The sequence below is a fragment of the Dendrobates tinctorius genome, unplaced genomic scaffold (genome assembly GCF_039654945.1).
Source record: "Dendrobates tinctorius isolate UK_male_01 unplaced genomic scaffold, ASM3965494v1 ptg000246l, whole genome shotgun sequence".
Classification (NCBI taxonomy): domain Eukaryota; kingdom Metazoa; phylum Chordata; class Amphibia; order Anura; family Dendrobatidae; genus Dendrobates; species Dendrobates tinctorius.
Window position 1 is genome coordinate 3818006 of NW_027361913.1, and position 26523 is coordinate 3844528.

General features: G+C 41.7%; 1 protein-coding gene across 1 annotated transcript in view; it reads right to left on the reverse strand.

Moving 5' to 3' along the window:
- LOC141063214 (tetraspanin-2-like) overlaps positions 1-26523 on the reverse strand; it is a 256297-nt gene that overhangs the window by 40837 nt on the left and 188937 nt on the right. Inside the window, exon 3 of the mRNA XM_073557274.1 lies at positions 60-157. Within this exon, the coding sequence (XP_073413375.1) occupies positions 60-157 (98 nt within the window). The remainder of the gene's footprint in view (positions 1-59; positions 158-26523) is intronic.

Here is a 26523-nt window from a genome sequence, read left to right on the forward strand (position 1 = left end):
TCCTTCAGTCTTTAAAAAAAGGAAAATCTGCATGGTTAAATGATCACTTATTCTCTTACCGCTCCAAGCAAACACTGAGATTCGCGAGCTGCTCCACAGCAACCAAAGAAACCGATGAGCATCATCAGAGCCCCGGCGCCAATCAGCACATAAAGACCTAAAGAGAAAATGAAAAATCTAAGATGAATCATAGTCAACAAAAATAAATACTGCATAAACCCTGTGATTTACCGTAATAGCTAAAAAATGATCTGAACAAGATACATATAAAGAGTTACCATTGTTTTAGTTTGACATGTTTATTGATATCATTTTCAGACGAATTAAATGGTTTGATCACTTTCTATTCCAATTTTTGGAACTCAGAATAAACAAAAAAAAACAACAATTCAGGATTTTTAAAAATTTTTTAATGACATTAACTGTGTGGTAAAAGTGATAAATCAGCTATATTTTTCGGGTAAGTATGATAACAGCAATACCACATTTATATAATTTTTTATGTTTTGGAGCTTTTAGGCTGGTTTCACATTCACACATTTTTGAAGGTGCACTTTTGAAGGTGCGCCGGTGTGCGCCGAACGCACCATGCTGCATTTTGGCGCGCTCGGCGCACCTTCAAAAGTGCCCAGTGCACGCCAAAATCCTACTAGCGCACGGCCAGCGCACGGTCTGCGCACCCTATGCTAAAGATAGGGTACGCAGATCGCATGCAGCCGTGTGCGATAGTAGGAAGCGATGACCGGATGGGGCAGGCAGGGGGTGGGGCTTAGCGGCGCCGTGCGCTGCCTGTAAAATGCGCGAATGTGAAACCAGCCTTACACAACCAAAACTATTTTACAGACAAAATAGGGTAATTGTTTTTGCATCACTATATTCTGAGAGCTATTGCTTTTGTATTTCACATCTGATGGAGCTGTATGGTGGCTTTACAGGATAAGATAACATTTTCAGCTATATGATTTTTATTTGCATTCAACTTTTTGATTGCATTTTATTCCTCTTTTTTGTGCAGTGTGATGAAAAAGCATAGTTTTGTTAACTTTTTTTTTACAGGTTAACTCATGTGACAGTTTTATAGATCAGGTCATTCCAGATGCTGCAATATTAAATATGTGTTCGTTTTTTGTTTATTATTGTTTTTACATAAACATTTATTGTTATAATATATATTTTTAATTTAGTGATCTATATACAGTTGAAACCGGAAGTTTTACATACACTATATAAAAAGACACATATGAATGTTTTTCTCAATATCTCACATGAAATCAGAATAAACCTTTCCCATTTTAGGTCAATTATGATTACCATAATTATTAATATTTGCCAAATGCCAGAATATTGAGAAAGAGAGAAAATGTTTTAAGCCATTTTTATTAGAAATGCAAAGTCATAAGTTTACATACACTAAGATTACTATGCCTTTAACCCCTTACCGACCACTGACGGGCTAGTACGTCAGCGGTCGGTATCCCCTGCTTTGAGGTGGGCTTCGGCGGTGAGCCCACCTCAAAGCCGCGACATGTCAGCTGTTATAAACAGCTGACATGTGCCCACAATAGGCGCGGGCGGAATCGCGATTCGCCCGCACCTATTGACTAGTTAAATCCCGCTGTCAAACGCTGACAGGGGGCTTTAACTAGAGCTTCCAGCCACGCGGCCGGAAATGAGCGCATCGCCGAACCCTGTCACGTGATCGGAGTTCAACGACGCATTGCCTTGACAACCCGAAAAAAATCAAACCTACACATATTTGGTATCGCCGTGTTCAGGATCGCCTGATTTATCAATAAAAAAAAATCAAAACGCCAGAATTACGTTTTTTTGGTCGCCGCGACATTGCATTAAAATGCAATAACAGGCGATCAAAAGAACGTATCTGCACAAAAGTGATCTCATTAAAAATGTCAGCTCGGCGCGCAAAAAATAAGCCCTCATCCGACCGAGATCACAAAAAATGAAGGCGCTACAGGTCTCGGAAAATTGCGCATTTTTTCTTTTTCAGCAAACTTTGGAATTTTTTTTCGCCACTTAGATAAAAGTTAGACATGTTTGGTCTCTATGAACTCGTAATGACCTGGTAAATCATAATGGCAGGTCAGTTTTAGCATTTAGTGAATTTAGCTTTGTTGCTAAAAAAGCCAAACAAAAAACAAGTGTGGGATTGCACTTTTTTTGCAATTTCACCGCACTTGGAATTTTTTTCCCATTTTCGAGTACACGACATGGTAAAACCAATGGTGTTGTTCACAAGTGCAACTTGTCCTGCAAAAAATAAGCCCTCACATGGGCATATTGACGGAAAAATAAAAAAGTTATGGCTCTGGAAAGAAGATAAGTGAAAAACGATAAATCGAAAAAAAGCTCCGGTCATTAAGGGGTTAAACAATTCTGGACTGCCCATATGGTGATGTCATGTATTTGGAAGCTTCTGTTTTTTGGCAACATCTGAGTTAATTAGTGAGATACTTGTGGATGTATTTTAATGCACACCTGAAACACACTGCTTATTTGTGTAGCATCATGGAAAAGTCAAGAAATAAGCCAAGATATCAGGAAGAGAATTGTGGACTTGCACAAGCCTGGCTCTCCCTTGGGTACAATTTCAAAATACCTGAAGGTGCCTCGTTCAACTGAAAAAACAATTACAGGGCTGTGGAGTCAGAGTAGTGGAGTCGGAGCCCATTTTGGTGGAGTCGGAGTCGGTATAAAATGGACCGACTTCAACTCCTAAAATATATACTATAATAAACTGGGTAAAGTAGTTCAATGGAGTTTGTGGGCAATATTTTTTTCATAAGAATTTGGGAAAGTTTGGCATTTGGAATTTGTCATTTCTGCATCAATGAAACGGAGAGGGACATTGCTATTGGAAAATAAAATTCTTCTGGCAGTTGTTTATGTGGACCCAAGTCATCATATATTGCTGGATGATCAACAGCTTACTAAAGGAAAAGAAGCTCTGACTGAGGTATCAGTTAGGATGAGTGGGCTACACGACGGCCAAGAGCAAGAGGACTCTGGTTCTGCCAGTGCTGCTGCTGCCGTTTCTTCAGCCTCATCAGATGAAGAGTTTGATTTTGAAAAGTATTTGGATGACAAGCAGCAGGCAAAGCGTTGCTGCAGGGAACAAGATTCCACTCCCATAAAAAACAGATTGACAATATTTCAGCAAAGTTTTTCACTTGCTCTCAAAGAAGTAGAAGAGTTCAGTCGTTCATCAAAACTGACTGTGCATGATGTTCATCAAAACTGACAGTGCACGAGGCAATTCCTTTATACCCTGAAATTGTTAGAGATGTGGTTACTGCTCTGCCACCAACCCAACTTAGAGAGGTTGTTCTCTAGCCTTAATAATAATTAGGACAGATTTGAGGTCATCTATGAAGGAGGATCTAATGGGGGGGATACTATTTCTCAGAACAAATTCATAGACTGCACAAATGTTATTGAGTACGTTTTTGTTCAAAACTGTTTTTTACCACTTACTGCATAGTGTATAATAAAGGTGTATAATAAATTGTAAATATGCAAAAAAAATTTTTGTTCTAAAGTTGTATTCCAATAAATATATTTTATGTTCTATCTAAATGGCTTGATTATTGTATCATAATAATGATTAAAGGCCTGATGTTACCATTTTACTACAGTAAATTTATCACTTAAACTTAAACATGAGCCATGTATGAGGGAGTCGGAGTCGTAGAGTCGGAATCATGGAAATTGAGGAGTCGGGAGTCGGAGGTTTGGTTTACCGATTCCACAGTCCTAACAATTATATGCAAGTATAAACTAGATGGGAATGTCCAGCCATCATACCGCTTAGGAAGGAGACGGATTCTGTGTCCCAGAGATGAATATGCTTTTGTCAGACGACATGTACATGTCAACCCAAGGACAAAAGCAAAAGACCTTGTGAACATGATGGCAGAAGCTGGTAATATTGTGTCAATATCCACAGTGAAACGAGTACTGCATCAACATGGGCTAAAAGACCACTCTGCCACGAAGAAGCCATTACTTCAAAAGAAACATAAAAAAATACATATTAATGTTTGCAAATGCACAAAGGAACAACGACCTTAATTTTATGGAGACATTTCCTGTGAGTGGCCATCTTAATCCTATTGAATATTTATAGGCAAAGCTGAAAAGGCAGGTGCAAGCAAAACAACCTGGATTAGTTACACCAGTTTTGTCAGGAGAAGTGGGCCCAAATTCCGACCAACTGTTGTGAGAAGCTTGTGGAAGGATATCCCAAACATTTGACCCAAGTCATTCAGTTTAAGGGCAATTGTACCAAATACTAATGAAATGTATTGCGGCATACCAACTAATAGTTTATGGAGAGACAGGTGTGTATCGCACAGACAGAGGTCTGTGGCGATCTGAATCCAGGACAGGTTGCTGGGTCTTGTAGTCCCACAAATCTGTATTTTAGCAAAGGGCTGGATTTAAGGGTTAACTAGAAGTGATGGGTGGGACTGGTTAACCACACACATCCCAGGGGGCACGTTCCTGTGAACACAGGAAGGTCCTACATATTTCCTGTGTGCAATACATGGGAGATGTCCATGTGTGATACGGGAGCTGGCTGGAGTTCCTGAAGGTCCAGGAAGCACCAAGGGTCTGAATGACTAACAGGAGCCAGATGAAGCCAGGCTGGGGAAAACATGAGGTGCTGTTAAACAGGTAACCACGAGCCTGGGGAATTGTGTCCTGACGGACGTTTGGCATTTGAACTGTGTGAACAGAACCGGACTGAAACGGACTGTTTGTGGGTTCTGTATGGTTCACATGCCCTGCCAAGGGTTATGGAGTGGTTTATGATTCTGTAATAAACCCGAGTTGAACTTGTTTAAAGGAAGAATCTGCTCCTGTGTAGTTGTCTATTGCTGCCAAGCGAGTATACCCCAACCCGCTTAGTGATCGCTGCATCACAGTATGTAAACTTTTGACATTGCAGTAAGTAATAAAATGCTTTAAAACATTCTCTTGCTCTCTCATTATTCTGGAATTTGGCAAATATTAATAATTATGGTAATCCTAATTGACCTAAAATGGGAAAGGTTTATTCTGATTTCATGTCAGATATTGAGAAAAACATACATATGTGTCTTTTGCTATAATGTATGTAAACTTCTGGTTTCAACTGTGTAACAGGCCATCATAGCTGGCAGAACCAGAGATCATCATTTGCCATGACAACCCTAGGCTTCCCCGTAATCATGTCACGGGGTGTTGGAGGGATGAGAGAAGGAGCCCACTCCATCTCACAATCTTCTAAATGCCACGACTGCTATTGATTGCAGCATCTAGAATAGAAGATAACACCGGGTTAATATCATCGAGAACTGAGCAAATCATGTCCCAATGATGTTGCTGATGCAGAGCTAGCGCTCCGCATTTGAATCTTGGCACTAGGAGGTGTGTGGGCGTCTGCAAGTGCAGCACAAAGTGCCAATGTTTATTTACAGCAGTCAGGAAGCGGTTAAGCATGTGAAATGCATGCTCGATGGGGTTGAGATTTGGTGACTGACTCGGCAATTGCAGAATATTCCACTTCTTTGCCTTAAAAATTACTGGGTTGCTTTTGCAGTACATTTTGGGTCATTGTCTGTACTGTGAAGCACCATCTAATTAACCTTGCTGCATTTGGTTGAATCTGAGCAGAACGTATAGCTCTGTACACTTCACAATTCATCCTGCTGCTTCTGTCTTCAGTCATATCATCAATAACCACTGGTGATCCATTGCCATTTGAAGCCATGCATGCCCATGTCATCACACTGCCTCCTCCATATTTTACAGAGGATGTGGTGTGTTTTGGGTCATGAGCTGTTCCAAACTTTCTCCATACTTTTTTTCCCATCATTCTGGTAATGGTTGATCTTAGTTTAATCTGTCTAAAGAATGCTTTTCCAGAACTGGTCCAGCTTCTTTGCGCAATAGCATCTACTGGCAAGCAATGCTCTCAATCTGCGCATGTGTTCCGGGGACCAGTCTGGGAACATTGTTACGCTCAGTGACGATGATTTCCCCTTCTTGTGCGTGCTCCTGCACTCGTCCTTGGTACACAGTGGGCGTCATTTTGATGAAGCAATTTTTTTTTTTTAAGAGCAGAATATTACATTTGCAGGCACAGTATTTAAAAGAATAGGCAGGTCACTGAAATTTCAGTGATCTGTCATTTAAGCCCAGACATGAAGTTGATGAGGCTGGTGTACACAAAAAAGACCCGCTTACAGTCCCGTCTGGGAGCACCAGCATCTGATTAACTGAAAACTGCGAACACTGATTAAACAAGAACCGCAAGACAGATGTCTTCAACTCAGGTATCCTTTCAATCAGTGTAACAGCGCCAACCTGACAATGTCTGCAATTTACTTAGCAAAATCTTGAAGACAGGTTCGCTTTAAGCCTATATTGATTATATAACTGTATTGTGATGCTAGTCACTATACACGGACAGGCCATGAGGCAGAAGATTCAGACCTTCCGGGGTTAATACTGAGACAGTATGTAGATAACCAAGGGAAAAGACATAGTCGCAAGTCAGGTCACAGTCCAGGGTCAATAACAAGAGATAGTGGATCAAAAGCCAAAGGACAAGACAAAGGGATAGTCAGAACACTGTCCAAAGGGTGAGACAGCAGATCAGAACTCAGAGCAACAGAATCAGGCTAACACTCACCAAGAAGCACAAATACGTCTGGCAGGGATCAGGGGCAGACAGATCAGTTAAGTAGCTATGCGATTACCAGAACACTGAACACCTGCAGAAAGTGCCGCACGCCCAAGTCACAGATTAGATAGCAGAGCTGTCAATCAAGGCACTGACAGCCCAGCAAGCCCATCACAGTATTGGACAACCAAGCTGTCAATCAAGACACAGACAGCTCAGCAAGACAGTTTCCATAGAACAGTATAGCAAGCATTCACTGAGCGGAGGAATCGCGACATGTATCTTGAATATGTTTCAGTGGACAGCTAAAATGACAAAACTTGTGTCACTGTCCAAAGATTTCTATACCTAACTGTACAAAGCAGTCACATTCATTGTAATTTTACTTATGAAAATGAGGTGACTGATTAAAAGTGAACTGTTCAAAACATGAAGTATAATAGGCTAATATGAGGCATAGTGGACAGAGTAAGAAATGCAACATTTTAGGATTTGTTTAAATATACAGTATATGGTGATATGAAAAATAGAAAAAAAAACAATAAATGTAAATAAATTGTAAAATAATGTGATTTTTTGATTAAAAATTCCTTTTATCTCTACTTTCATTGATACAATGCATTATAGCATAATGTAAAAAAAATACACAAGTTCAGAAAGTTTAACATTAACCACTATCCAAAGAAAAAGAACGCACATTTTATGGTGTGTAATTAAAACACTGTTAAATTAACCCTGATAACTGCTTTATTTCATAAATTCCATCTGCCTCATGATTTAAATGGAAACTGAACGCAGTAATTACACCACATTTCAGAATAAACGTTTTTCTAGACCAAATATAGAACTTGCTATTTTTTTAATCCGCAAAAACTATTGTGCCAAGCACCAAGTCAGGGTTGGAAGTTATCCAGAAATTTAGAACCGTGATCCAAAAGTATATAGCTGTGGTTAAGACATTTATATGGAGGACAGCTGTATGTGTAGTGTTTCGGCAGACACGATCAGAAGTGTAATATGTCCCGGGGGATGTCCCGGGCGCTCTGCTGTCTTCACACCCACCTCTTGCCAGTTACTTTGTGTCTGAGGTAGATCCAATTTTAGCCACTGGTGGCTCACACATTTATTCATAGCTACAGTCTGTCAGCCATACAATATCAATTTTACTCAATAAAATGTATTTCTTTTGGTAAACTGTCAATGCATTTAGATTTATATTGAGAAATTTATCAAAATTGCCACCATGTAGCTGTATGCCAGTTTCAAAGACTGGGGGGGGGGGTGTACAGTATTCCATTTTCCAAATTTCCGAATTATGAATGAGTCTTGTTCCTCCCCACTTTATTCTTAAGAAAAGTTGAGACATTTAATAAGAGAGTACCACTTGGTACAAAAGCCAAACTGCATGTTACTTATTGATAAATCACACCTTAATATGCATTACAAAAGGAACTGATATAAAGTGGAATGTAAACATTTGGGCTCCCCAGGTCAAAATACTGTTATTGTCATCTTAAGCAAGTTGAAGATAACATGATCTCTAAAAGACGCAAAGTTAAAGATGACATATTTCCTTTGTATTTTAGGCACAAAAAAGGGTCATTTTTTACATTTTAAAAATTACAAAAAGGAAAATGGGCTGATGCAAAAGTTTGGAGATTTGTGTGCTCAGATAACTCTGACCAAGGTTTCAAACCTTAAAATAACCTGTTAGGGCTATGGCTTGATCACTAACATCATTGGGAAAGGTCAGGTGATGCAAATATGCCAGCTTTATAAAAACTCAGCCTCATATAACCTTGTGCCAAAAAACAGCAGCCATGGGTTCTCTAAGTAGGAGAAGTCTATGAGATGAAAGCAAAGCATTTTCAAGTTGACCTTTCCTCAGTTTGAAATGTAATAAAAAAATGGGAGTTAACAGCAACAGTGGAGGTCAAGATAAGGTCTGGAAGACAAAGCAAAATTTCAATTAGAGTTGTTGGCAGCATTGTTGGAAAGGCAAATCAGAACATCTGCTTGACTGCAAAAGTCCTTCAGAAATATTTAGTAGACTCTGTAGTTGTGGTACATTGCTCTACTATTCAGAGACACCTGCACAAAATGGCCTTCATGGAGGAGTCATCACAAGAAAACCTCTCATGCGTCCTCATCATAAAATTCAGTGCCAGAAGTATGCAAATGAACACTTAAACAAGCCTGATGCATCTTGGAAACAAGTCATGTGGTTCAATGAGGTTAAAATAAGCCACAATGATCAAAGTTATTTATGGAGAAAAAAGGGCACAGAATTTCAAGAAAAGAATATCTTACCAACTATTAAGAATGGGAGTGGATCAATCATGTTTTGGGTTGTGTTGCAGACAATGGCACGGTGAAAATTTCATGGATAGAGGGAAGAATGGATTACTTGAAATTTCACCAAATTCTTGATGAAAACATAACACCATCTGTAAAAAAGCTGAGGTAGAAAAGAGGATGGCTTCTAAAAATGGATAATGATCCTAAACACAAAATCCACAATAGACTACCGCAAAATGAGCAAGCTGAAGGTTTTACAATGGCCCAACAGTGCCCTGATCTGAACATCATTGAAAATCTATGGCTAGATCTTAAAATAGCAGTGCGTGCAAGACGACCCAGGCATCTTGAAGACTGGAAGAAATTTCCAAGGAAGAATGGATAAAAATGCCTCAAAAAAGACTTCAAAGAATCTACAAAAAAGTTTACAAGCTGTGAAACTTTGGAAAGGGGGTGCTACTAGGTACTAACAATGCAAGGTGTCAAACTTTTGCATTCACCCATTTTCCTTTTTGTAATTTTTAAAATGTAAAATATGACAATATATATATTTTTTGCCTAAAGTACAAGGTAAATGTATCATCTTTAAATTGGGCCTTTTAGAGATCATTTAATCTTCAACTTGCTAAGGCTAGTTTCACATTAGCGTTTGGAGGCGCAGCGGACGCTCGCTGTGAAGCTCCGCCTCCTGCCATGTCTCCTCCGGTCAGCTCCGCCTATGGGCGCATGACGCTGCATGCGACCTGCGTACCATATCTTTAGCATTGGGTACGCAGGCCATGCGCAGGTATGCTTTTGCCGCCGCATGCGTCCTTTTGACGGTGTGGCGATCGCACCAAAATGCATACCTGCGCACGGTTTGCGTACGCAATGCTAAAGATAGGGTACGCAGGTCGCATGCAGCGTCATGCGCCCATAGGCGGAGCTGACCGGAGGAGGCACAGCAGGGGGCAGAGCTTTACGGCGAGCGTCCGCTGCGCCTCTAAACGCTAATGTGAAACCAGCCTTAACTGTCCTGAATAACAGTAATTTTGACCTAGGGTGCCAAAACTTTTACCGGTCACTGTATACAAGAAGGTTAAGTATTTCAAAAGAGATGGCCTCTCCAGAGGTTAGGCCATTAATATGAGATTGATTAAAATATGACTCTCTCAAATCGCAGATCAACTCGTGGTAGGATCTTGGCTGTGGAATTAGTAATGATAGGAACAACACTACCAAAGAAGAAGAGCCGGGCCTGGGAAAATAGACATGACCCTATTTTCAGCTGACTTCTGGGTATTCCAGGAGTTGGAATAAAACTGATATGATACTGATGGTTTATCCTAAAGATAGGCCATCTACAGAGATGAGTAATTACATTTGCAAGAACCTAGCCTAACAACCATGTCATGTTTAGTTTGCAAAAGAGAAGACTGAGAGGAGACTTAATAGCTCTCTACAAATATCTAAAGGGCTGTCACATTGTAGAAGGATCAACTTTATTCTCATTTGCACAAGGAAAGACTAGAAGCAATGGGATGAAACTGAATGGGAAGAGACACAGATTAGATATTAGAAAAAACTTTTTGACAGTTAGAGTGATCAATGAGTGGAACAGGCTGCCACGAGAAGTGGTGAGTTCTCCTTCAATGGAAGTCTTCAAACAGAGGCTGGACAGACATCTGACTGGGATGATTTAGCGAATCCTGCTTTGAGCAGGGGGTTGGACCAGATGGCCCAGGAGGTCCCTTCCAACTCTACGATTCTATGATTCTATGATTCTATGAATCCCTTGGCCGCTGAATGGAACTCTTGGGCACTGCTTCATAACTGCTGGCATCAGTGGTTTTTCTTTTGATTAGCTGGCCTGGAGTGACATCATGTGTGCGTCATAATGCAATGGTGATGTTGCTCCAGACCAGTAAGTCACCAGCAGTTAGGAAGCAGTTCGCAGAGCCCCCATCCAACTGTGACAAAGTATTGACCTGCCCACTAGACTAGGGTCCTGCAAATCAAATACCTCATCAATTTTGCAGTTCTGGATAACTCATTGAATATTAATTGAAGAACACGTAGAGTGAGATTAGGGACCATGCAGAGGATATTTAAAGTTTAAGTTTTTATTAGCATATTTTTAGCTTCACCTAAAGGTGGTGATATAATATAGCAAAACTAACTCTTGTAATTATCAGTACAGATCAGTAAAAACACTGCCAAGAGAGAAAAATAGGTCAGATAGGCACAGTCATGGGCAGTGGAGTGGTTAATGATAGGAAGCACAATTGTTCTGGCCTGTAACATCAGAGCTACAGGTCATCTAACTATATTTCTAGGATCCATTATTTCACTATACAGATACTTCCAAGCTTCATACAGACGATTCTGAGCTGTTCCAAAACATTAAAAATCTGGAATGTGCAACAATGTTTTTCCACTGCTTAAAGGGTTTCCTAAACTATGATGCTCATTTATCTTGAATGGCTCAGGGCAAAACACGAGATCAACAGACTTAAATAATTGTTGGTAGCATGCTATACTGCATTTCTTGTAATGCTTTTATTAAGAAAGTTGACTCATTTACCTGATTAGTACATTAGGACACTATTATGCACACACCTTAGATTTTGGCTACCGATGAACCAAAGAAATGTCACAGTTGTATTTAGAAATAAATGAAAAATCGTTAAATGCTTTTAATTGAGCATCTAACAGTCGAGAAATTCTGATTATCCATAGTAACTTTTGATTGACTGATTTGGGTACTGATTAGAAAGAGGAGATGTCATTATCGTATTTATAGGATTGCCCAAAATAATATTTATACTGAGAGTGTTCTTGTGGTTTTCTTTCACAATATAGAATTTCTCCAATATAAATCAGTATTAGAAAAGCTCTAGTCCCTAAATAACAATATCCAATTATTTGGGAAGTATGCTACACAAAGTTTCATGACTCTGTATTCTGTTCTCATGTTTCAAAGAAATCCAGTCTAAATGGAAAGTAATGCAGAAAACAAAGGCATCCATGTACTAAGAACTTTTCAATGATCTTGTACTCAAAGAAGATTTCACACAGATTACTGTTAAAGATATCGAGGAGATCCAGCTCAAGATGGAGGAAAAAAATCCAGACTTTATTGAAATACAAATAACTTATGAAAGGCATTGGTCATTGGTGGGAGTGTGCACAAGAGCTTATAGTATATGTTACCCAAATGGGAAATTAAATCATGTAACCTCTTCCTTAGGCCGGAATCACACATGCGAGGAATACAGCCGAGTCTCGCATGTCACTCGGATCGGAGCGTGCGGCTGCATAGTAATACATGGAGCCACATGCTTCGCTCCTGACTGATGGCGGCAGTGCCGGGTATTAACAAGCGAGACTCGGCCGCACTCCTTGCATGTGTGATTCCGGCCTTACAAGCAGGACTAAGTCAGGACTGATCGTTGGCTATATATAGACGAGGTGGGGTGGAACAAAAAAGACGATCATAAGGTCCATTATATAGTGAAAGAATGAGGCTGGGTTCACATTGCGTTAGGGGGCAATGCGCTGACGGATCCGTTACTGTTAGGCGTCGGGTTCCTGTCGCTGCACAGCGGGAATCCCAAGCCTTGCTTTCAGCGGTCTCCCATTCCTCTCCAGCTGCAGAGGAAGTTGCTCAGCAAACTCGTCGGTCCCGGCGCTCTGCCCAGACCAGCTCCGTGGGTTTGCTTGCTGCTGTCACCTCTGGCACAGCTTTGGCAATGCAGACTGCTCAGCAGCGAGATTCTCCAGGGACTAAGTCCTCATGTCGGGCTACTGAGCATGCCCGTGGAGTGATCTCCCATTGGAGATCGAAGGTCACGTGCTCAGGTTCTGCTCCTGTTCGGATTGGCCCATCCGAGAAGCCAGGAGGGTCCCGGACGCTCACGGCTATAAAAGGTTCGCATGGCCCCTCGGCCATGCGCTAGGATAGACTAGACTGTATTTACAGACTATGTGGAGTGAGTGATGTATGCACGTATGAATGTCTCTGGTGAATGACTCATTAAGAAACCCCTACCCTTGGCACGCATGTGTTGTGCAGCCTAGCCTGCTAGCGCCCAGACTTAGGCGTAGGTAGGTCAGAGGTGGAGTCAGGCATCAGACCTCACCAGGGACTCGGCACGCCTCAGTGCACATGCTCCATAGCCAGCGTCTATAGCGGAGCTCACGGCAGTGATGCCGCGCGCTCAGTGGGCCTAGAAGGACTCCAGCCCCATGTCCTTGGGGTAGAGTTCTGTGGCCGTACACTGTGCGCTCTTTTGGCCAGGCTCTGTGAGCTAAACAGGCTCCGGCATCTACGTTCATCGGTTGTGCGGCTCTGTGCATTAACAAAGTTCGCCCCTGTTCACATTGGGTGACGTAACCCACATGTGACTGTTTTCACACCGCTTAATTCTTCCGCCATTACTTAGCAGCAGTGTACTACCTCTGCACGGTGGACCCCGGGCTGCGAACGCACCTACTATTATTTTATAATTTGGTGCGTTCCGCCAGCCCTAACAGTTACATAGCGGCACTAACGCTATGTAAAGGACCCGTTAACGCCGCCATTGCCCGCAATGAATGTAGCACATCCTACCGCATGCCAAAATCACATGCAAGTATGCGTTAATTCATGACGCACCCTCGAACGCTGTATGCGTTTTTGGGTGCGTTGGCAGTAACGCGCAGCGAACGGATCGTTCGCTGTGCATAGAAGTGTATGGGAGAAATACAGCACTTAGTGGAATAAAAACCACAAATTCTCACGATATAAGGTAGCAAATCAGCAATAGAGAAAAATCATAAAACATAACCTTTAATGAATATAATAAAAGCTACCAAAAGATATAGTGAAGATAAAACACACTAAATCAAATGCCACAGACTATAACAGAGAGTGTCTGTATATATCTCAACAACAGATCACACAGAGTATATACATGTGACTATTCCAAGTCCAGAATTTGAAAGGACTGGACAGAAAAAAATGTCAGGTCAGGAAGAAAGGCATTCGCCCTAATCAGGCCCTAAATGAGCTAACAATTCTGACACCCATGACTCCCGCCCTGACAAGGGCAGTCCACATCTAACCCTCACAATAAGGCCCTACAATATCCCTGTGCATCCCGACGCGTTTCGTCACTTGTTGACTCTTCAGGGGACCTACTAGCACATATTGGGCATAATAACAAGGTATATGGGCTGCCTCCTAAGATGACATGACTGTGATGGGACATCTGACTTTGGACATCTTCCATATACAGTGGGGCAAAAAAGTATTTAGTCAGTCAGCAGTAGTGCAAGTTCCACCACTTAAAAAGATGAGAGGCGTCTGTAATTTACATCATAGGTAGACCTCAACTATGGGAGACAAACTGAGAAAAAAAAATCCAGAAAATCACATTGTCTGTTTTTTTTTCATTTTATTTGCATATTATGGTGGAAAATAAGTATTTGGTCAGAAACAAAATTTCATCTCAATACTTTGTGATATATCCTTTGTTGGCAATGACAGAGGTCAAACGTTTTCTGTAAGTCTTCACAAGGTTGCCACACACTGTTGTTGGTATGTTGGCCCATTCCTCCATGCAGATCTCCTCTAGAGCAGTGATGTTTTTGGCTTTTCGCTTGGCAACACGGACTTTCAACTCCCTCCAAAGGTTTTCTATAGGGTTGAGATCTGGAGACTGGCTAGGCCACTCCAGGACCTTGAAATGCTTCTTACGAAGCCACTCCTTCGTTGCCCTGGCGGTGTGCTTTGGATCATTGTCATGTTGAAAGACCCAGCCACGTTTCATCTTCAATGCCCTTGCTGATGGAAGGAGGTTTGCACTCAAAATCTCACGATACATGGCCCCATTCATTCTTTCATGTACCCGGATCAGTCGTCCTGGCCCCTTTGCAGAGAAACAGCCCCAAAGCATGATGTTTCCACCACCATGCTTTACAGTAGGTATGGTGTTTGATGGATGCAACTCAGTATTCTTTTTCCTCCAAACACGACAAGTTGTGTTTCTACCAAACAGTTCCAGTTTGGTTTCATCAGACCATAGGACATTCTCCCAAAACTCCTCTGGATCATCCAATTGCTCTCTAACAAACTTCAGATGGGCCCGGACATGTACAGGCTTAAGCAGTGGGACACGTCTGGCACTGCAGGATCTGAGTCCATGGTGGCGTAGTGTGTTACTTATGGTAGGCCTTGTTACATTGGTCCCAGCTCTCTGCAGTTCATTCACTAGGTCCCCCCGCGTGGTTCTGGGATTTTTGCTCACCGTTCTTGTGATCATTCTGACCCCACGGGGTGGGATTTTGCGTGGAGCACCAGATCGAGGGAGATTATCAGTGGTCTTGTATGTCTTCCATTTTCTAATTATTGCTCCCACAGTTGATTTCTTCACTCCAAGCTGGTTGGCTATTGCAGATTCAGTCTTCCCAGCCTGGTGCAGGGCTACAATTTTGTTTCTGGTGTCCTTCGACAGCTCTTTGGTCTTCACCATAGTGGAGTTTGGAGTCAGACTGTCTGAGGGTGTGCACAGGTGTCTTTTTATACTGATAACAAGTTTAAACAGGTGCCATTACTACAGGTAATGAGTGGAGGAAAGAGGAGACTCTTAAAGAAGAAGTTACAGGTCTGTGAGAGCCAGAAATCTTGATTGCTTGTTTATGACCAAATACTTATTTTCCACCATAATATGCAAATAAAATGAAAAAAAAAACAGACAATGTGATTTTCTGGATTTTTTTTTCTCAGTTTGTCTCCCATAGTTGAGGTCTACCTATGATGTAAATTACAGACGCCTCTCATCTTTTTAAGTGGTGGAACTTGCACTATTGCTGACTGACTAAATACTTTTTTGCCCCACTGTACATGCAGTGAGATCTTTCCTTTTCTCATAATGTTTATGGATTCTGTATTTTGATGTCTCCTCTATACACATGAATAGGCATATTCCTAGGCATATTCCTTGATAACCTGAACAGGGTAGAGGTTCTTTTTTTATACCTCTGATAAGGAAACCGTTCATTGTTTGACTTTGGTCTCTATTTACACTGTCTCAGACCAAGTATTTTTTTCTGTCCAGTCCTTTCAAATTCTGGACTTGGAATAGTCACATGTATATACTCTGTGTGATCTGTTGTTGAGATATATACAGACACTCTCTGTTATAGTCTGTGGCATTTGATTTAGTGTGTTTTATCTTCACTATATCTTTTAGTAGCTTTTATTATATTCATTAAAGGTTATGTTTTATGATTTTTCTCTATTGCTGATTTGCTAGAACTGTATGGGCTAACGCATGGTAGCGCATGGTACTTTAGCGCTACCATGGGTTAACGCATACTGTTAGCACTAGGTCACTAAAGATGTAAAAAATGACATCAGCGTTAGCGCATCGGTTTAACGGATCTGTTAAACGGATGCCCTAATGCAATGTGAACTTAGCCGAATAGCTTTATTAAATAATTTCATGGGAAAGCATGGATATAAAACACATGAAAAAACATATACAGGTGTATGCAGAGGACGCATCAGACACAATGAAAAAACAACATGCCGCAACATTGGACCTGATAAGAAACATATATTAAAGGGTAAAATCCCTTAGTGGTAGATATAAATAAAATGATTATATGGAACTAGTAAAGGGATAAGAGAAAATGTGTGGAATGCCCTGCAATATCGTGTCAGATATAGGTACAGATGGAATAGTTAATCCAGTAAAATTGCAGCTAGAAGTCAGATTGGTAGGATAATATCCTTATAAAGATAGCTAATTGGATAGAGGATCTAAAGTAGTGCTGCAGCCAGTAATGTACTGGTAAAATATCCTATTACCTAAAAGGTTACACCAGCAGGGGCTCACAGAATCCATGCATCTGCCCCAACTTTAATACAACGTTAATATATGTTTCTTATCAGGTCCAACATTGTGGGATGTTGTTTCTTCATTGTCCTCTGCATACACCTATGTATGTTTTTTCATATGTTTTATAGCCACGCTTTCCCATGCCTGTGAAATTATTTAATAAAGCTATTATTCTTTCACTATATAATGGACTGTATGATCGTCTTTTTGGTTCCCCCCCTTCCAGACTTTATTGAAGTGGATTAAAACAGTCATAACATCACAAAAAAGGGCCCTCATTCCTCTTGGTATTTGTTATAATCTATGTGATTATTGTTATGCTGTAATGTCTATTGTCTGTACAAATACCCTCTGAAATGTAAAGTGCTGCGGAATATGTCGGCACTATAGAAATAAAATTTATTACTATATTTATTATTATTAAAAAATGCACCAATCAACAAGTAGCACCTATTCGTTTCTGGTGCTCATAGCAAAATTAGTCATGGTTAACCATGATGACATTTTTCAACTCCGTCTTGAGCTACACCTTCCCCATATCCTAGATAACATTTGATGTCCATGGTAATGTCTACGTATATTCCGAGCTCCAGAGGACTGCGTTGGTGAGCTAACATTTTCTCTTTTTTTTGCAGTAGAAAAACTCAGCACTCAATTGGATGCTTTGCAAAAGAGTGTGGATTTTTATTTACAAACAGGAACAGTCCGTAAAAAAACAGCCAATGACGTTCTGGTCAATAATGTAGTGGACCTTCATCAGATATCTGCTGTGTTGTTGTGGTGTTTTTTTTTTGAGAATGCATGATACTCTCGGAGGTGTTGGTAAGTGCACTTATTGTGGAGATGCATATTAACTGCACTGAAGAATGGTGACATAGTCACTGTTGGGAAGAACGCTTTTTACCAATCAACGTAGCTTGTGGAAGTGTATCATGGCAAGAACAAAGGAGATTTCTGAATAGCTCAGAAAAGGAGTTGTTGATGCTCATCAGGCTGCAAAAGGTTACAAAACCATCTGGGACTTCAACAATCCACAGTCAGACAGATTATAAACAAATGAACAACATTTAAGACCATTACTACCTTCCCCGAGAGTGGTCTAGCAACAAAGATCACTTCAACAGCAAACTGTATAATAGTCCATAAAGTCAAGAGGAACCCAAGGTAACCTTTAAGCAACTAAAGGCCTTTCTTACATTAGCTTATGATAATGTTCAAGAGTTCACTATCAGAACACTGAAAAACAATGGTGTGCATGGCAGGACTCCAAGGAGTAAAGGGGGTTTTACACATAGCGATATAGCTAGCAATATCACTAAAACGTCACTGATTTTGTGACGTTATAGCGATATTGCTAGCGATATCGCTATGTGTGATACTTACCTCCGACCGGCTCCCCCGCTGTCCATCGCTGATCGCGCAAGATCGGGCAGCTCCATTTCTTGTCGTCTGCTTCCTGCTGGGCTTCCTGCTGTGAGACGAGCGACGGGTGGAGGCGGGAGGACATCAGGATCGCTGTGTGTGAAAGGTAAGTATCGTCCGCTGCGTCGCTGCTGCATCGCTGTGAGATCTTTCTGTGTGGAAGCTCACTAGCGATCATTTAGCGATGCACCAGCGATCCTGACCGGGTCGGATCGCTGGTGCATCGCTAAATGTAAAAGGGCCTTAAGTCACTGTTCTACAAAAGGAACACTATATGTTAAAGATCACTAGGACACTCCAGAAAGCTACTGGAACAATGTTTAATGGACAGATGAAACCAAAATATAGATTTTTTTTTATTTAAATGACAAGCAGCATATTTGTATAAAGAAAAACACTGCCCTACTGCATAAAAATATCATATCATCTGTAAAGCACAGTGGTTTGGGCTGATTTTGCTGTATCTGGGCCAGGATTGCTTGCCATAATTGATTGAACAATGAATTCTGACTTTTGTCATACAGCAAGTCAGTGAGCCAAAAGTTCAAGTCATTCTATAAAAGAATGCTAACCGATGAGGTAACTTAAAGTTCTCCAAGCTAATGTTCAGACTAAACAACAATTACCTGAAACATTTTGATGAAGTCACTGCAGCACATGGGGGTGACACCAGATACTAAAAGCAAAGGTTCACAAACTTTTTACACTCACAAATATATGGCATTGGATCATGTTATAGAGAGCCTGTTTCAGGGTTTCCTTATCAATGTAGACAAGAGCCTAAATGTGAATGTCATACTTAAAATGAACTTTAATTAGCGGAACAATGCTAAAAATGGAACAAAGACAGATTTGGTCTGGAAGTTGATGGCCTAATCACATCTGGCAGTCTGGCTTACTATAATTCAGAATATAGTGTATCTAATAACTTATTAGACTATACTTAGAAGTGGCAATTGAGCATGTCCAATGACCTCAGTGTGATTAAAAGGGTTGTCCACTACTTCATCATTGATGACCTATCCTTGGAATAGGTCAATGTCTGATTGTTTAAGATCCGACACCTGGCACCTCCGCCGATCAGCTATGATTTGAATAGAAGCGGATGTGGACTACCCAGACAAGGCCACTATCAGAAGATGGAGCTGCTCTGCAATTTAGCATTTCCAGCCGTTGGCCACAGCCGCTGACACAGAGAACAGCTGATTGGTGGGGGTATCAGGTGTCCCCGGGTGTCGGTCCCCGACCAGGCATCCATGACCAAAAGGATAGGTCATCAATGATAAAGTAGTGGAGAACCTCTTTAATACATAAGTAACACATCTATAATCTGCAACTTAAAAACACTAAGATAAAATCAAAAATTTAAATCATGTTCTGTCAAAAACCAGTTCATAATTCTTATATTACTTTTAAAACACAGAGCAAAAAAATATTCATTTTTATTATTATAGTATAGTGGTGCCTTTATAAATATAATTAATCTAGTTCACTGTGTTTAGCAGCAAAAGATTTAATACTGTTAAATCATTAAAGTGGCCTACAGCTGTAAATTGAATGTCTGTTTAAAAGATGTAAAACAAAAGTCCTGAATTATAGTAACATATTTTCAACATCTTTACCCACAAATGATCCTAAATCTTTAAATTAATTTTAATAGTTTTTCATTGAAAAATTCTGAATTTCATATCCCTGTGCCCTGACTACACTTTGTGTTAAAAATATTAAACTGGGCTTTACTCACCCGCCGCAGATCTGGCTGTGAGTCATTACCCATGCTCCCAGTGTCAGTTACGGTCTGCAGAACTGATGTCATACTGACAGAACTGCAGCCAATCAGTGAGCTTAGTGGGTGGAGCCATCAACTCAGACAGGTCCCTGAGCTCAGTTATTGGCTATAGCATTGTTGAAGTGACGTCAGCGCTGCCGACAATAACAGACACCGAGACAAGTGGCAGAAACTCTCCACTGGACCAGGGGAGAGTAAGTAAAGCTCAGTATATTTGTTTTCATTTTCAAAACAAAGTTCAGCTACAAACTGTCCCCTAACGGGTTTTCCAAAAACAGAAAACCCCTTTTAATGGCCAGTTTCATTTGGATAAACTTAAGACTCATATGATGGCCAACCCAGCATCTAACAAAACTTAAATTACGAAAATGTCATTTTTAGAAAATCACTCCAAAGTCCCAGCCTCAAGGACCTGAATCTTACATCGCTGGAACAGCAGTGCAGGAAGTGAGTATAAGATTTTTACACTTTATTAAGGGGACTACAGCTGTTACGGATTGAGCTAAGATGACGGATAATGTGATAATATCCCGGAGTGGACCCTCTGGGTCACGGCTCCAGAGCCCCTGCAGGGGAGCTGGCCAGGTAGAGCCACCCCCTGTTAGGGGAAGGCCCACAAGGGATGGAACCGTGACAGCCGGAGCCAAAGGGGCGACTGGGTGAGCACCAGGGAGACTAGGGTGGAGAGTCAGCGGAGCAGCGGCACGCGGAATAACAGCGAACACGGAGCCAGAGGGAGACACAGACGTGGAGGGTTCAGGACTGGCGGAAGCTGGAGGCTGCAAGAGAGAGGGAGAGGTAAGAACCAAAATGGACAAGGAGACCAAGGACAGCAGGCACACGGTCAGGATAGCAGAGACAATGGCAAGGGAAGGCGCCAGAGGAGAGACAGAGACAGGGGCGCAGAGGTAGCGAGCAAGGAAGCAATCAGCAAAGGCACAAGCAGGGCAACGGAGAAGATACAGGGCCTGGGAGCGTAATGAGCACTGGCAAAAACGGACAGAGACACAAAAATGATACACAGGCGTCTTACCTGGGAAGACGCCGGGAAGAAATAGGCGGTGGGTGCCGCCATGTTGGGGGCGGGGCCACCGCGTCACCTGATGCAGTCAGAGCACCGTCCGTAGGAGTGTAGGACCGACGTCGCAGAGGCCGGATGTCAGGAGCGGGGACGTGCCGTGGAGCAGGTGCGTGCCGGGAGGTGCGCACGGAATCACGCAGGTGAGTATTGGCACCGGCAGCGGCCGTGACAACAGCACTTAAGAAGAAGCAGTCCAAGTAGTAGACAATCCCCTGATGAAGTTACGCCAAAACACGAGTGTGGGTGGGCGCATATCACTGCAAGCTGCATCATTTATGTACAGAGGTATTTATTTCCTTTTCCTTCATTTCATTTGACAATATCTATAGCAATAGCTGTGTCACTTTTCTGATCAATCACCATCTTGCACATGCACTTTACTACAAACCATAGCCATGTCCAATACTGATATTATCTATAGGATTCATCCCTTGGTACTTATCCAACTATTATCAATTTACATGCACATGGACTTTACATGCATTTTACTACAAAATACAGTATATCTATGTAGTTATCCAACTATTATCGATTTACTTACACTTTATTAATACAGATAACGTCCAGTATATATTTATTTTTAACATAAGCTTCGTTAGTAAATGGATTCACCTCCCTTCCTCCTACCCAATGGCCTTTTCCCATATTACAGAATACTCAACAAATAATTCTATATTAACCAAAATGGCCAGAACCATCTGCTGATACATCCCTTTTAACGCCAATATGGGTTTAGAGAGATATAGTATTTCTCCTCTTAAGTCTATTATTGATTTGAGCTCTTTGTCTTTAAAAGGACTATGAAACTTGATGGATGGATGACCCTTTTTTGCTAAATACCTCGCTGAGTAATATGAAATCCAATCAACATATACATGTATGCTTTTTCCAATCTATTAAGGGCCAATATATCAGTTTCTATGTAATTTAAGCCTCTGTAAATGCATTAGAAATTCAAGGAGATAAAAATATTCTCTTGCCTCTCGCATGGAAAACTAGCTCCATGGGAAATTCTACCAAAGTCTTTGAATGGTTAATCATATGTCTTTCAAACATTGCAGGCCTCTTTCGGAGTGTTCCATGTTGTGCTAATGACAAATCACATCTAATGCCTTCCTCCGATGAGGACTGGGAACTCGGCTGCTTTGTTTAGATTTCCTGCCTAAAGTTTACCCTGACATGGTGATACAATAGCAACAAGATCATCAGATCAGATTTGTGTTCATCTTTTCTTCCACAGGCCCTTAAAGGGATATCTGTGGCAAAACTAGCACACAGAGGTAGATTTTTTTAATCTGCATTGCACCACAATTATTATTATGCGAGGGCACGCAGAGAAGGTAAGTAGAATTTTTTTTTCTGATGGGGACCATGCATACCAGGATGGGGAAGGAGGCCAATGTTACCAGGATAAGGATGGGTCCATGCATACCAGGACTAAGATGGGGTCCCCTGCATACCAGGATGGGGATTGGGGCCAATCATACCAGGATAAGGATTTGGCCATGCACACCAGGACGGGGATGGGGGCAATCATACCAGGATAAGGATGGGGCCATGCATACCAGGACGGAGATGGGGTCCTTGCATACCAGGATAGGGATTGGGGCCATGCATACCAGGACGGATATGGGGTCCCTGCATACCAGGATAGGGATTGGAGCCATGCATACCAGGACAGAGATGGGAACTTGCATACCAGGATCGGGATTGGGGCTATGCATACCAGGATAGACATGAGGTCCCTGCATACCAGGATAGGGATTGGGGCCATGCATACCATTTTGGAGATGGGGCCCCTGCATTTCATAATAGGGATTGGGGCCATGCATACCAGGATGGAGATGGGAACCCTGAACATCAGGATAGGGATTGTGGAGATACATACCAGGACAGAGATGGGGGCCCTGCATACCAGGATAGGAATTGGCACCATGCATACCAGGATAAGGATTGGGACCATGATACCAGGATGGAGATGGGAGCCATGCATACCAGGGTAAGGATAGGTCCCTGCATACCAGGATGGGGATGGGGGCCAATCATACCAGGTCAGAGATGGGGCTCTGCATACCAGGATGGGGATGAGATGGGCATGCATACCAGGATGGGGGACATTAAGTATAGAATTGACCACATTTTTTGCTTCAATATTTTTTTCTAACTTCCTCCTCTAAAACCTAGGTGCATCTTAAGTTTCAAAAAATACGGTGCATGAAATGAAAATGATTTCTCAACAACAAGGCATCTGATGAGACATACAGTGATCACTCACTTCAGCAGTCTCTAACCTGTATGGCCATATTAATAGTTTAGATAGGTCAAATGCGACAACAAATTCCCATTAAATGTCAAACAGAAAACAAATATCCATTCAACTGCTGAATAAGTATAGATACGAATATACATTGGCAAATCCTTGGTAAAGTATGACATAAAAATCAAAACTGGTGAAATTTTCATTTTTCTTATTGTATTTCCACAGACTTCAGCTAAAACTGCTCAATTTGTGTATCTGATGTTTAATAAAACTTTTAAGATCAATTCACACTATTTTTTTACAAAAAGATTCTCCATGTAAAACACAGCCGGTGGTGTAATGAATCGAACTGCACGGTTACTATGCTATAGAATTTAGGTCTAAAAGACACCATGTGCACATATTCTAAGAATGCTTGTTTCATGATTATCATGCAGTCCAAACATGCTACTAATCACACAATGAATGAGCAAAACGCATGTTTGTCACGTGAAATGATCTTTTGATTTGCACAAAAGATCATAATTCTGGGCAATGCATCATCCTATGTAAACAGGACTTGCGCTACTGAGAACAATGGCAGGCTATGTGTGCTAGATGATTGATTACAGATTGTTCAATGCCCATCTGATGCCAGGTCAACCTGTATAAACAGGACTCATGCTTATGAAAACAATGACAGCATATGTGGACTCAATGATTGTTCATTGGTAATGATGACTGAACCCGTGGATGTTCGGGTCTGGTGGGTGCAGTAGAGCATCTAAACAAAAGTTTGGTACAGGTACCAGGACAATAACCAAACTCCATTCAGATGAATGGGGGGCCTGGACATCAGTTGTTTGCCACGACAGCGTCGCAAACATGGGTTTTGATCAGCGGTAAGATCATTACTGCTTGTCAGAGCAAGTGACAGCGTGAGCCACGAGATGTGAAAGGCGGTAAAATAGTTACTGCCAGTCACAGTTGTCGGCTGATGAGAGAGTACTATTCTCATCAGCCTACACCTGCTGCCGCTGATCACAGTGAGAACAGGCGCCGCTGATGTGAGTATTCATCAGTCGGTGCCTGTGCTATAAATTCTTTTTTAATTACGTGGGGACTCTTCTATTTTTGATAACCAGCACAGGAATAACTGACAGCAGCAGGCTGCAGCTCTCAGGCTAATTTCACACTTGCTTTTTTTTGCAGCGCGTTTTTCCCGCAAAAAAACGCATTGAAAAAACGCATACAAAAGCATACAACTGCTGCGTTTTTTTCAAGCATTTTTATGAGCATGCATGAAAAAAACGCAGCGTTTTTATGCGTTTGTATGCGTTTTTAGTGCGTTTTTACCGCGCTTGCGTTTTTTCCAAACATTAGGTGGCCCCTAACACTAACCCAAACCATGACTTTACTAACCCTAACCCTGACCCTAACCCTGACCCTGACCCTAACCCTAACCCTGACCCTAACCCTTAACCAAACCATACTTAACCCTAACCCAAACCCTAAACCCTAACTAACCCTAACCCTGACCCTAACCCTGACCCTAACCCTGACCCTTAACCAAACCATACTTAACCCTAACCCAAACCCTAAACCCTAACTAACCCTAACCCTGACCCTAACCCTGACCCTAACCCTGACCCTTAACCAAACCATACTTAACCCTAACCCAAACCCTAAACCCTAACTAACCCTGACCCTGACCCTAACATTGACCATGACCCTAACCCTAAACCCCCTTAACTAACCCTAACTCTAACCCAAACCCCTAAATTCCATGGTTAACAAAAAAAAACGCATGTGCAAAAAAACGCATACATAAGCATGCCAATGCGCACATATGCGCACCCATAGACTTATAATGGGTGTCTTGCTGTAAAAAAACGCATTGCGCGCGCATGCGTTTTTTTGAGGCAAGTCGGACGCCCAAAAAATGAAACAGGATGCATTTTGTGCGCCCGAGCGCATGCCGCAAAAAAACGCATGCGCGGAAAAACGCGTACAAACGCATGTGTATGCGCACATAAGCGCATCCCATGCAAAGTATAGGGAAAAAAAACGCATGCGCTATTTAGCGCTAAAATACCGCGAAAAAAAAACGCAAATGTGAAACCAGCCTCAGCTGTCAGCTTTATGATGGCTGGTTATCAAAAATAGAGGGATTCCACATTGTTCTTTTAAATTATTTAAATAAAAAGAACGGCTTGGAGTCAGCCCATTTTTGACAACCAGTCAAGTTAAAGCAAACAGCTGGAGCCGATATTCTCATACCTGTTTCAGCCATGGATTCTGACATCCCCCCAGCCTAAAAACAGCTGCCCACAGCCACCCCAGAAGAGGCACATATATTAGATATTCCAGTTCTGGTGCTTTGGCCGGCTCTTCCCACTTGCCATGGCTCGATGGCAAGTGGGGTAATGGTTTGGGGTTGATGTCAGTTGCTATTGGCCGTTGACATCAAGCCCACTGGTTAGTAATGAACAGGCATCTATAAGATGCTTATTACTAACCCCATAGTTAGATTATAAAAAAGACACAGCCAGAAAAAATCCTTTAATTGAAATAATGACACAGACTCCTTTATTTCAAATAAAAGTAAAAAACACAGTTATACTCACCTTTAAGCCTAATCCATTGAAGCCCATGTCATCTGTAAAAGATAGAAAATAACAAACGACCATAATACTCACTTTTACGCCTAATCCACTGATAACCATGTAACCTCAAAAAGAAGAAAAATAATAAACTATCATATCTCTCACCTGTTCGACGTGAACAGCTGACATGTGCCCCTAACAGCCGTGGGTGGAATCGTAATTCACCAGCGTCTGTTAACCCGTTAAATGTCACTGTCAATCTCTGACAGCGGCATTTAATGTGATCGCAGTGGAAGCACATCACTATTCCCGATCATAGACGCCCGTGTCACATGACCACGAGTCGCCAATGGGTTGGCATGATAACCTGGGGTCTGCAGGAGACCCCTGTGGTTGTCATTGCTGGACTTCTTTAAGCACCGCTCAGTGGTCATCGCTCATTTCTGCTACACACAGGCGATTTGATCATTGCCTGTGTGTAGCAGAGGCAGTCGTATTATCACAGCTTCTAGTCTCCCATGGAGACTATTGAAGC